Source organism: Anas acuta, chromosome 4, assembly GCF_963932015.1.
Source record: "Anas acuta chromosome 4, bAnaAcu1.1, whole genome shotgun sequence".
Classification (NCBI taxonomy): Eukaryota; Metazoa; Chordata; class Aves; order Anseriformes; family Anatidae; genus Anas; species Anas acuta.
The window spans coordinates 9,876,766-9,889,808 of record NC_088982.1 but is presented as its reverse complement, the minus strand read 5'-3'; the positions used below and the strand labels follow the sequence as shown (position 1 = coordinate 9,889,808).

The window sequence follows — 13,043 nt, the reverse complement described above, 5'->3', positions numbered from 1 at the left end:
AAAAAGGTTCCAACATTTTGTTTTTTTGTTGTTGTTTTGTTTGTTTGCTTGCTTTCCCCTCCCCTCCCCTCCCCCCCCCCCCACCTCTCCCCCCAGAGCTCAGCAGCAGAGTATTTGAAATGGCAGGAAGTTTTTATTTATTTCTATTTTCAGATGTATACAGAACATGTCAATGAGAAAATTCAATGGTGAACAGATTTTGGTAAAACTGAAACCAGGACCAACAGATCCAGCTCTTAAACTGAATCTTAAAGGTAAAGATCTCCCAACACTGTACTCAGAACTATGCAATTTAGATCACCTTCAAGCCTCTGAATGACTTAAAGCCCTCCTCTCTGTTATTTTACCAGGAGCTCTGCACTGTTCCATAAATGCCATAAGACTTTCTTTTAACCTAGACTTTCTCTGATCTTTCTACAGCTTTGCAATGTCATCCTCATTCCAAATTTCTCTAATTTTGTTTTTCAAGTGAGCAGAGGGCAGAAGAAGGACTTCTGAGTGTGGTCTACATCATGTTTTGTTATTGGTTGTTTTTTTGTTGTTGTTGGTTTTTGTTTTGTTTTGTTTTTAAGGATAATAAAGAACAAATAATAATAATAAAAAAAAAAAAAGCTATGGTCTGTCAACTCAGAAACGGTCCTTTGGGACAATGCAATCAATAGACGCCTAGACAATAGGCTTAACACTTCCACTGCTTCTATCAGTTTTGGCACAGTCCCAGGGATTCAGCTGAGCTGCTTGTCTATTATGCAAGGGAAAAATTAAGGGAGAATTCAACCCAAAGTGCACAAGAAAGGAAAACTGTTATAGAGTTGATTTTCCATTACCTCCCACTGTGTTTTTTATTTACCCTAAGGTGCATTCTGTGATGAGTTTGGCCTCATCTATACCAACATAAATCTGAAGTCTCTAAACAGAAGTCAGTAGAATCATTTTGGCTTTTTACTTGTGGGAGTGAAGCACTTGGTCCAAAACATGCACAACAAAACAAAGTGGTGGTACTGAATACTCACTTTACAGATGTATCTGATTGTACAGTGCCCTTACAACAATCCATCATAAGCAAAATAACAGTCCTGCACTCCTTATTCCTTATTTCTACTCTTTCTTTCTGAATTTTTTCCCATTGTAGTTCAAAACTTCAAGCAAACAAATGCGCAAAGCTACCCATAACTAAGCTTAGTACAAGAAAAAGAGTGGGAATCTGTAATAGTTTATATAGTATTGAGGTCTACTTTATTTGCAGAGAGACTGCAAATTCAATCAATACTTCAAATGACAGACAATATGAAACCATCTGTTCCAAAATGACTCAACAATACACATATATACTGTAATAATGAGACTAAAACAAGCTCTAGAACCTAAAACTGATGTGGAGCAGTCCAGAAGATTTGCATAAATCTGAAGGGCATGTTTTCCCACCATCATTTCACTAGCATACTACAATGTTCAAAAAACATCAATATCTCCCTTTATTTTAGAAATGAGGCAAGCCTGTGATACTTTTGCCTGCTTCTGCAATTCAGTTTTACAGCAACAGCTTCTCAGCCCATATAACTGAGAATCTCAGTGTTAACTTAGGAAAATGTGGAAGAGAAGAAAGATGCTTTATATTGCTTATGAGGCAAAAATAAGTCCAGTAAAAATCCTCCTCAGGGCATCGTTCTCAGAAATCTCATTATAGTTCACACAATCTATTTGTTTTCACAGTACTGATTTATAATGCATGAAGGCTTGGTGTTGACAGTACTACAGCACTATGCTTTCCTTTGCTCAAGGTCACAAACGAGGTCCACTTAATGAAGTGAACCTTTGCTTCCAAAACCAGCCAGGCTCTGGCACCATCCTAAACAAAACTCAATACAGAAATGTCCAGCTATACCAAAGACCCCATAATACAGAAGCTTTGCAGTGCACAGAGGATTTATATATTAAAAAGACGAGAAAGAAAAGCTTTCTTCACCACCTTCCCCTCAAAAACACCCACATGAAATGTCCCTGTGTCTCAGTGCACATCCCCTGGGCTTCCATCATAGCAATTTTCAATTTCAGTGGATTTCTCAATAACCAGGGTAAGATTTATACCCATCCTGGATTAATTATTGGACATCTTCCCAGCATTACATATTATACCAGACTTAATCCCCTCCTGAAATGTTCAATGGCCTTCTATACCTATTGTTTGCTTGCTGTGCATAAGAAGCGCTGTGATGGAAAGCGAGTGCCATGCAGCAAGGGGCACTCCTGCCCCAGAGCTGCCCTCAGCAAGCACCAGCGACCAGGGGGCTGTTCTCATAGTTCATCCCCTTTGCTAAAAACCCAATGTACGTACCATCCTCCTTCTCCCCACACCAACAAAGCCAAAGGGCTGTCCCCTGCTATCACCTCCAGAGGAGGACCAAGTCTTTCCCCCTCACTGGGATATTCAGGAGCTATCGCTGTTCTTGCTTTCCACCCTTCCTGAGCAGCCTATTCTTTTTTCTGCACACTCTAATACTGTGCTAATAGCAGAAAGTTTTGTTCAAGCAAATGTGCAGTGCATAGACCTGCCAATGTCCCCTTTGCCTCACACTGCTGATAACGACACCTCGCTGAAGGAAAGACACACGTGGCCCCTGTCAGGAACTGGGCGAAAGAAAGTGCTCTGTGAAACTACTACATGGGAAATAAATAAATAAAAAGAATTTCCAGCCCCTTTTCCGATGCAACCGCCCCCTCCCCTAGCGGCGGAGGCCGCCCGGCATTTCGGGACTTGTAGTTCTCCGCGCTGCGCGACATGGCGGCTCCGCGGGCGCTGGTAGTTTTGGTCGCCACTTTCCTCCTCGCTGCTAGCTCCCGGGCCAGCAAATACTCCCGGGAGGCCAACGAGGGGCTGGCCGCCGCCGGGGCCAAGCGGCGGGAGACCGGGGAGTTCCGTGTGGTGAGGCTGAACCAGATTTGGGAGAAGGCGCAGCGGGTGAGTGGGGTCCGCGGCGGTACGAGGGGGGGAAGCGGGGGTCGGGGCCGGCCGCGGCGGCTGGAGCAGGGCGGTGCGGCCGGAGGAGAAAACCCGGGGACTCCCGGATAAAATCCCGGCCGTGCTTCGCTAGATCCTCGGCGTGGGGTCAGGCCTTGGGGTGCTGTGGTTTGTCCCCGGGTTTTAGGCCTGGCTGCCTCTGGTGGGCTCCTGGGAGCAGCAGCCGCAGCGCCCCGTCCCCTGGGGACCTTGCGGTTTTCTCGCAGTGGCTCGTTTCTCTTTTCTGTCGCGTGTACCTGTGTTATAGAAGTATGCCTGCCCGTCATTATGTCCAGTGTCTTGCCAACAAGTGGAAGACAGTGAAGTCCGTCAGGTACCAGGGAGTATCTCAGACTGTCCCCTATACCTGCACCCTGAATGCATTAACTCTTTTAATGGCCACGTTGTGTTCATCCTGCCCTGTTGGAAGGCAGTGGCTTTTGTCCTTGCTTCATACCCAACAGAAGCTCACTGCAGGGTAGAAACCTTTCACCTAGGTGGTTATATCACCTGTATTTCGTTTACACCAAATCACATGCAGGTGGGCCAGCAAATGGATGTCATTGTTCTCAGGTGAGAGCCTTAACTGTGACAGTTTAGTACTAGAGTTTCTTTCACTCTAAGGTGAAAAAAAAGTATTTAGTTATACCCGTATTCTTACCCTGAGTATTTTGGACCATGCAGAAAAGGGTAGTGGCTGGTAAGAGCTCAGTTCTTTCAAGCAAAGGAATTAAGCCTGGATGGGCATTCCCTAGCCTAAGTGACTGGATTTGAGGCAGGGTATTCCTCGTTGGGTTGTGTTTGGCGTCTCATAAGGGTTAGTCAAAAAACAGAACACATTAAGTCCACACTATTTGACTACTGACACTAGAGTACAGAACTAGTGAGATGATTAGTCATTTCCTTTACAATTAATAGCAAACTTTTTACTCACTTTTCCTCCCAGAACATTAGGACACAATTCTGCTGAGCAAAGCAGTGTTACTTGTGACCACCGCAGCAGACACTCTGGCTGTCCAGGTCAGCCTGCTCCGGAAAAACAAATGAGTACCTGACTAAAGTTTAGGGTTGTTTGCTTGTTTGTTTTCAGCACATAAAAATAATAACTAAACTGGTTTCTGCTAAGTGCTTCACTTTTATCAAACAGTTCTCCAAAAGTAGTAGTAAATAACAGTACAGAGATCCTTTACATTTAGTAGTAAAGGGTTCAGAAGTTTTAATATGTGCTATAAATTTTATATTTATCTGTGATTCTAACCATTCTAAATCTTGGTAAGTTATTTCAGTAAGCTAAGTGCAAGATACAGAGAGAAACTTGGTTTAAAAATTGCAATAATTAAGTAATCTTGTGGCACTGAATGAATCAGAACAGACTAAACTGAAACCAGAAACAGTAACAAACAGTAACGTGCATAGGTTCCTAAATTCCTGTCAAAAGGAATGTAGTGCAGTAACACACTTATGACATTTTTCCGAGTTATTTTCAAATAACCTGCTAACAGCCAAATGAATGGCTGTCTTTTCAGTAGCATCAGTTTAAACATCCATTTCTGGTGTTGAAAAATAATACCGAGTTCTGAATCTGTGTTTAGTAAAAATCCTGGATTCTCAGAGGAAATGAGAATTTTTGTATTCTTTAATTTGATTTTAATGGGAAAAAAAATCCTGAAAATACATTTATGTTAGGACAGATGAGCCTGGCTGGTTCAGAGCTGGATCCAACCTCCCAGGAACTGGCTGCTTGGGGACCTGAGGTGGATCAACTGGGAGAGCTCAGGCAGAACGCCATTGGAAGTCATGCTGCTAGCACATTTTTGATTACCGCTCTTCTCCAGGCTTTTCTTCACCCCACCTTCATGTTATAAACACATGTGCAAGAAGTTCTTTAGCTTTAATGTGATTTGTGTCATTTCTCTGTTTTAAAGTGAATAACTGAAGTGCCAAATTTGAACATTTTGGCTCATCTTACAGCAATACCGCTTAGCCAACTGCATGTTAGTCATAGTCTTTGTTCCTGTTTTCTCTGTGTATTTCACAAAATTTCAAGCTGACCTATCATGCATTTAAATCTTCTTTTTTTTTCCTTCAGTATCTTCCCTTTTTCTTCTGTTATGTTGGAAGGGAATATATCCAGGTTTTCTATGTGCATAATGTGCATAAGCCATGTTGAGAAGTGATCTGGGTAAACTGTGTGCTTTGTTTCTAGTAAAAAATGAGATAAAGTGGTTCTGTGACCTGTAAGGCCATCATCAATGTCCTGCTAGTCTGCAAAACAGTACCGAAAAAATTCACCAACTCAATCGAACTGTGAGGTTAGAAAGTGGTCCACGAGAAAGGTTGTGTAGGGGCAATGGCACATTATTTGAGATGTTTGGTCATAACTGCATTTTGTGAATTATTGAAAAGGAATGGATTTAATTCTCTGACTTAAATTTAAATCTAAACAAAGCTAAGAAAGGGGAACAACAGGTTAATTATTTTTTCTTTCATATCCCTTGTCATTGGTACTGGGCATTTTTAGATGGGTTTAGAATGGGTTGTTTTCAGAAGACAGTCCCATTAAAAGAGGGGGGAAATCCCGTGTAAATATTACTTGAAGGAACTTGCAAGAAAGATACAACTTTTTAACCCCTCCACAATTTCACTGTTGTCAACATAGCTAAAGAGCTGAGAGAGAAGGCTACATTATCACAGTCTGTTAACATTAATATGCAGAGGGCATAGCCATGTTCACAGACGAGATGTATGAATGCTGTGGCTCATACCTTCAGACCCATGTAGGGGTAAAAAGAAACAAATGCTGTGCTATACTGGCTTCTAAGGTAACTTTGCAGCAAGAGATGACACCATGTAACTGAAAACAAACCATTCTCTGTTCTCCTTAGCTTCATCTCTCTGCTGTGAAACTGGCAGAGCTGCACAGTGATCTAAAAATACAAGAAAAGGATGAGCTAAGCTGGAAAAAACTGAAGGCTGAAGGGCTAGATGAAGACGGAGAAAAAGAAGCCAAGCTTAGACGCAATTTGAATGGTAAGGTGCATCTTTGCAGAAGAGGTTTAAGCTTTGCATCAAATATATATATATGGTTAGACACCTGTGTAAGTGTTTGAACCATTAAATACTAGGTTGTCTTTCAAGATGCTGAGTGTGCAGCAGTTCTTTGGAGGTGAGTAGGGAACTGCAAGTGGATAAGAGCTTCCTTTGTTCCTGGTGTTTTCAGAAGTCATTATACCTGGGGCCTTTGCGTCTTAAACTGTTAGCCTCGCTGCTGTAAGCTGCAAAATCCAGCTCTGGAAGTTAAGGATGCAGCCTATCATCTTCCATACATCCATAGCTGGTTTTAATGTATCTTCTATTCCCCGTGCAGTCATTATGACAAAGTATGGAATGAATGGAAAGAAGGACTCTCAACTAGTCGATACCAACTATATTAAAGATGGTACAGAAAGCGATACACTGGATGACCCAAGACTGGAAAAATTATGGAGCAAGGTGGGTAAAATTTCCAGGAATTGCCATGTTGGAAATCTGTGTTTTCTTCTCTTCTGAGTGCTCTCATATTTGGAACTGAATAGCTTTACTGCTTTGTTTTTTAAGTACTGGCCAAGCTGCTGTGCTCTGTAGCTCAGATCATTGTGCATTAAGGCCATCCCACCTGCATCCAGGTCACTAGGTGTGGCAGGTGCTCTTTGCCAAAAAAAACACCCACAGCAGTCATGGAGGATAAGATCATAGAATCATCCTGAGCTGAAAGGCACCCACTAGGATCCTCGTGTCCAACTCCTGGCTCCACACAGGGCTACCTAAAAATTCAACCATGTCTGAGAGCATTGTCCAAACACTTCTTGAACTCCAGCAGCTCAGTGTTATGACCGCTGCCCTGAGGAGCCTGTCCCAGTGCCCGACCACCCTCTCAGTGCAGAACCTTTCCCTAACACCCAGCCTGACCCTCTCCTGTCTCACCTCCATGCTGTTCCCTTGGGTCCTGTCACTGTCCCCAGAGAGCAGAGATCTGCATCTGTCCCTCTGCATCCCTGGCTCCATTAAAGATGAACACAATTCTTCCTCAAATTTCACTAAATTCATGATTTCTCTTTTTTGTTTTGTTTTGTTTGTTTTGTTTGTGTTTTTTTTTTTCCTGTTTTTCTTCTTGTCCTTTCTGGGCTTTTTTAAAAATTATACATTTAAAGTCTAACTTATTGATGGAATTTTTAGAAAGGTGTTTGGGGGGTGTTAAATAAGGATTTAACCAACGCGGTACTCAAATGAAACCTTCCAGGATTTGCATTCATGCATAAAAAATAGAAAGTGTGTGGTCTATTTGGGCAATTAAGACTGGCAAACTAATTTACAAAAATGAGATAATGCAGTTTTTAGAAACAAGTAGATAAAGCAAAGAATTCTTAGACTTGGGTAATATGGTAGCAAAGCAGAGAAAGAGATTTGCTGGGTTTTAAAATGTTACTGTAACTACATGCAGCTCTGGCAAGGAACATGATGTCATGCGCTCTGGGGAACAGTAAAGTGCATCACTTAGAAATATTCCCTAAGCAAAAAAAAAGAGTTGGGATTGCATAAGTATCAAAAATGTTCACTTTTTGTCACACATTGCAGGAAGTATGTCAACAGAATTGTGTGTGGTGCGCCGGGTGTCTGACTAGTGCTTCCCTCGTTGCTAAAAAGTAGTCCTGAGAGAAACAAATCACTGCAGAGTATGGTAGTGATAAAATCTTCACTTGCCAGTAGAACAAGATTTCTTGAGTAAAGACTGTGCTTAATATCATACTGCAGCCCTCATTCAGTTGATTGCATATGTGTCTCCACGGCCCTTACTTATTGATCAAATTGTTTTCCACAGAATAGAAATGACAGAGGCTTTTCACTGGGTAGTCCATAGCAAGTCTGGCTTTGAAGGTCTGAAGCAAACTTCTTTGGGATATGATTAAAGCCACTATGTCCCACACGTCTAAATCCTGCCATCATACTAATACAAAGGGGTTCAAAACAAAAGAGCTTAAAGAAAAGATGGGCTTAATAGTTTTCTAAATGTCGTGGGAAGTGGGATGTTTTGATAGATGAGTGCATGTTAGAGCATTTGGCCTGGGAAATATAATGAGTTCATATTTCTTTCAGGCCAAGACCTCTGGGAAGTTCTCTGATGAGGAATTGGATAAGCTTTGGCGAGAGTTTAAGCACCACAAAGAAAAGATTCGTGAATACAATATTCTGCTAGAGACCGTGAGCAGAACAGAAGGTGTCTGAACATTTGTCTGATGCTTTGAGATCAGTACAACTGTTTCTCTGTCCACTGCCTCCATTGTTTCCAAGTTTCTTTGAAACTCCTTAAGTCTGACATTTCTGCCAGAACTGCTTTGCAGATGCTGACATTCCCAGATACTTGCCGGGTTTAGTTCTGCATTTGCTGCCAAAAGTCTTGCAAGCTAATGAAAGCGTTGCCATTTCAGTTTTCTGATTCTTGCCTATGTTACAAGCAGGGAAGACGTCATCAGATTACCAATGATGGCTGTTCTAGTTTACTAGAAATTAAGCAGTAAGCACTGCTGCAAAATGTGATCCTAAATCTACAGAATATGCATGTTTTATCTCAGTAATGGGAGCCCAAGAGGATATGTATCTTTGGCACTGAGCTTCATGTTAAAGCACTGAGGAGCTGAATCCAGTTTGCTGTACTAATCCTAGCAAAAATTTTGTTAGAGCCAAAGTTTTCTAAAGCTCACAGGCAGCGTGACATTCTCATTGGATGTCCTGACTGGCTCAAGAAATGCCTGGGGGAAGGGCATGGGATGTATCAGCCATATCTATCCCATTTTCTTGGGATATTGCTAGCCTAGGAAAATAAGAACATTCCCTTACTAAAACTGTGACTGGTGGTCATAAGAGGTAAAAGGCATTTCAGTAATAGCACCCTCCAGAGCACCGAGGAGCACTGATCATAGTATTAACCCACAAATGGAGTTATTGCTTCTCAGAGTCTAGTGTCAATGCTTTATTATACTCAGCTCAGATGCTGAGAACTGATCATATTTTATTTTCTCCAGATTTGAGGGATTTCTGGGGCTTTAGACCTATCAGGATTTGACCCAGAATCAATAACACTTTTATATTTCAACAGATATCCACAAAAATGTCATCAACCCATCTGAAGAGAACCTGGTGAAAGAGGAAATCTTGCACAACAAACACAGAGAGCTCAAAGACAAGCTAAGAAGCATCAATCAGGGATTTGAGCGTTTGCGAAAAGTCAGTCACCAGGGATATGATGCCACCAGTGGTACGATACAGCATTTTTTATGTTTATTTGGTATCAATTTCATTTTTTACAAAATCAATGGGAAAGTAATGATTATTTAGTGTCACAGTACATGGTGTTGCTACTAAGAGCTGAAAAGATAGAGCCAGGTTGTTCTATTTACAAGCTGACACTAAAAGCCTAATGTAAGGAGAGCAACAACCTGTAAAGAGCACAGTTCTGTATTCCATGCCCACATGGGAAGGGATATTATGCCTTCTGTAACAGGAAGACAGATATATGAGACAACATGCAGGGCAAACAACACCATTATTCAGTTTCTAGGGTTTGGGGTTTTTTTGCTTTTTAAAAAATACTTCCTACAATGCTATAGTTCTAAGTTAAGTACTTGGATTTTTTCTCTCTTTTCCTCCATATAGACATATTAGTAATGCAGTGTTTAGTGTATCCTTTTGTATGTGTGTGCAAAGGGACACTCATCATGCATAGGAGGTGGGCATAAAGGCATTATGTCTGGTGATTCATTCGGTGATATGTGTTTCTTTAGAATTTGAAGAACCAAGGGTGATCGATTTGTGGGACATGGCGAAATCAGCCAATTTCACTGAGAAAGAACTTGAATCTTTTCGGGTAAGTAGAATCTCGTATGGAAAGCTATTTTCCCACTTAAATGTTCTGTGTTACTCTTAATGCAGTCACTTCTATCTTGCTCTTCAGATGCCAAATAAAAATCTTTGATCAGAATGTTTGAAATATACGAAACTAGTCATATGTATGGTTCCATTATAATCAGCAAAATGGAAGTGTCATCTTACTTACTCACATGTAGCCCAATGCCCTACATTGGGCATTGCACTACAAAAGAAGCAACTGTGTTTTAATTACACTACATTCAGTGGCCCTGCTTTTACAAGTGTCAGAGGAAAGCCTGCTGAAGTCTCCAGCAAGGCTTCTACTAACCTTAGTAAGATGTTTTTGTCAGAATTTTACAGTAGCATAAGAGGTAAATTTTGCCTTCATACCTGCCCCGGCAAAAAGAAAAACTCTATTCCAACAGTAAGAATACATAAACTTTTATTTGATATTCACTGCTGTCATCTCCTAGCACCTCAGAGACATCAGCAGTCTCAAACTGAGGTCTCTGCAGCAAGTTGTTTTCAACATCTTCCTTCAAAACTGGGTGTCCGGGTGGTGGTGATAATGTATTGTACAGACATTCTTTAGAAGCAAAGAACTGAAAAACTTACAGTGCCAAATTCAATAAAACAGTTTTTAGGGATGTCTTGCAATAAAAGAGAGGAAAGAGGAAGCCTTGGAAAGAAAATACTTTGAAGCTGTTTGTATTTATTGTCTTAGGAGGAGCTGAAACACTTTGAAGCAAAAATTGAGAAACACCATCACTACCAGAAACAACTAGAGATTTCACACGAGAAACTGAAACACGTAGAGGGAACTGGAGATAAGGAACATCTGAACAGAAATAGAGAGAAATATGCCATGCTGGAAGAAAAAACAAAAGAGCTTGGATATAAGGTATGTATAAATCCAACATGCATACATGTTGAAAATTTAACTCAGTAGCAGAGGGAATGCCAATTATCCAGTGCTGATTTTTCATGCAATGTGAATGACTTTAAGAGTGGGAGGTTAAGGCACACCTGTGCTCCATGTTTATTACAGGATACACAATTGTTTTTATAAACCTAATTCTAAAATGCCTGAAAACTCCCTAGTCTCAGCCCTTCCTAAAAGCTGAGGATTTTTGTCACAAGTACTGATAGCAAACTCTGAATATATGATATTAATTTATTTACTTTTTCATCATAATTCATTGTCTTATTAAAATTTATTTGTTTTGTTTTCCTGCTAGGTAAAGAAGCACTTGCAAGACTTATCCAGCAGAATCTCTCAAGGTCTTCAACACAATGAATTATAAACATCTGTTCTCCTTCATGGGATCCATCTATGAACACAAAACAAATAACGGTGGTTTTTCTTTCTGAACAGGATCCACAAAGCTGTCTTTCTGAAATACTAAGGGTTGAAGAAGGTTGTCCTGTAAGAAAACTTATTTTTTTGGTCCACTTAGTTTTGTATTTGCACTATTAAATTAAATGATTGCATTAGAAATTTAAGTTGCACATCTTGGATCACGTAAATCATACGCGTGAATCAAGTAACAGCCTTTGAAATAAGTAGCCATTTCAAAAGGAAACACGTGTGAACTTCCAGAACATTCCTGGGTAGTAGAAAAAAACACAAATCTTATAATTAGTTAAGGTATTCTGATAAATAAAAGCAAGCACTGAGGTACGGGACATTAAAACAGAGGTCAGAGAAGTTTTTTATTTCCATGTTTGACTTAATGCCTTTCCTACTGAAGGTAACTAAAATATTTCTACTGAGTTGAGCAGTAGTTCAGAGCTGCACTGTATATAAATCTTCCATGTGAGATGGGGAGGAGGGATAAGGAGGAAAAAAGTACTGAGGTTAGTTCACAACTTACAGACTAACACATCAGAAGTTACTGAATGTCTATGTACAATTGTCATTCATTGTTGCTTGGTTTTGTTACATTTAGTCATTAAAAATCAAAACAGGATACCTGTGAGGTGTGGTTTTTTAATTCCCTCCTCTTCAATGACAAGTATTCAGACTTTTTTCTGAGAACTATGTGTATTGCTTGGAACTAAAGTTCACTCATATATTAGTTTTTAAGACAGGAAGAGTAGTTTTGCGCCACAAGAATGTGTTTCTGTATTCTGAATAGGTGGACGGCTTTCTAAAGCAGCTTGTCTCTTGAGTACGTACTCCAGTAAAATCTCCAGTAAAGGTTATTATCACTTTGCCTTTAATTCTGTTGGTAAAGATTAGCCACCTGGGTTGAAATTTTCTGCAGTACTAATGCTGACCCTTTTGTTCTAAGGAATGTTTCACGTGTAGCTGCACCAGCAACAAGGCTAAGGCAAAGGTCCTGTGTAGGTAAATCATTACAGCTACTTGGTTGAGAAGCTCATTCACTCACATATTGCGGAGCTGTAGCATGACACGAGGAGACTGTCTTCAAGACTTGCTTGCTATACCTATTCTGTGAGAAATAGCAAAAAGAGGGTCAGCCAGAATCAGCCACTGTGTGTGTTACTTAGATAAGTCCTGCGTCCATGGTGGGTTAAATGTAGGATGATTGTGCATGTAAAGATTATTCTATAATGTGCAAGTGACCTGAACTGAAACAGTGGTAGCAGTCCTACTTTGAGATCCTGAATGTCTTATGTTGCATCAGTAAGCAATTTTTTTCTTTACCATTTTTGTTTTAATGTAAGATGTTACTTATGTTCCAGAGAACTATAGCCCATCACTAGAAACACAGGCTTAGTATTAATAGTAGCAGTGAGTCAGTTAGTTCTTAATAATAGTATAATTTGAACATATGCACTATGTACATCCACAGAGGAAAGGAACTAAGCAAGCACCGAAATCTGAAAAGTTCTACATTCAGAGTTAATACCTGCTTGTGTTTGAATCAAGTGATAAAATGCTAGCTGGGTTGTATGTGAATGGAAAAAAAGCTTTTACTGAAGTGGGTTCAGAGGCTCCTGCTGGTGGAAACCTGTTGCATGAGGGGAAAAGCAATGATCAGTCTCTCAGCCTGCACTGAAGGAGGGCAGAGAAGCTGTATACTTTGCACGAGAACATATAGCACAAAGCTGGGTTTCACCTTTGGGTGTACCTGAAATCGAATATGCTTTCTGAAGAGTTCTTGAAGAATTTTGG

General features: G+C 40.5%; 1 protein-coding gene across 1 annotated transcript; it reads left to right on the top strand.

The window, feature by feature from the left end:
- The first annotated feature begins 2,727 nt into the window (after nucleotides 1-2,727).
- On the top strand, nucleotides 2,728-11,871 carry LRPAP1 (LDL receptor related protein associated protein 1). The gene is made up of 8 exons (XM_068679783.1): nucleotides 2,728-2,959; nucleotides 5,884-6,028; nucleotides 6,366-6,490; nucleotides 8,132-8,252; nucleotides 9,132-9,290; nucleotides 9,817-9,899; nucleotides 10,626-10,802; nucleotides 11,140-11,871. Exons 1-8 carry the CDS (start codon nucleotides 2,780-2,782, stop codon nucleotides 11,203-11,205), a joined length of 1,056 nt encoding a protein of 351 aa, XP_068535884.1. The 5' UTR covers nucleotides 2,728-2,779; the 3' UTR covers nucleotides 11,206-11,871.
- The last annotated feature ends 1,172 nt before the right edge of the window (nucleotides 11,872-13,043 follow it).

Excerpts from the sequence above, each read along its gene's own strand:
- LRPAP1 (XM_068679783.1), top strand. The coding sequence starts at position 2,780 with ATGGCGGCTCCGCGGGCGCTGGTAGTTTTGGTCGCCACTTTCCTCCTC. Across the intron at positions 6,491-8,131 it reads TGGAAAAATTATGGAGCAAG|GCCAAGACCTCTGGGAAGTT; the intron begins GTGGGTAAAATT and ends TATTTCTTTCAG. Across the intron at positions 9,900-10,625 it reads AAGAACTTGAATCTTTTCGG|GAGGAGCTGAAACACTTTGA; the intron begins GTAAGTAGAATC and ends TTATTGTCTTAG.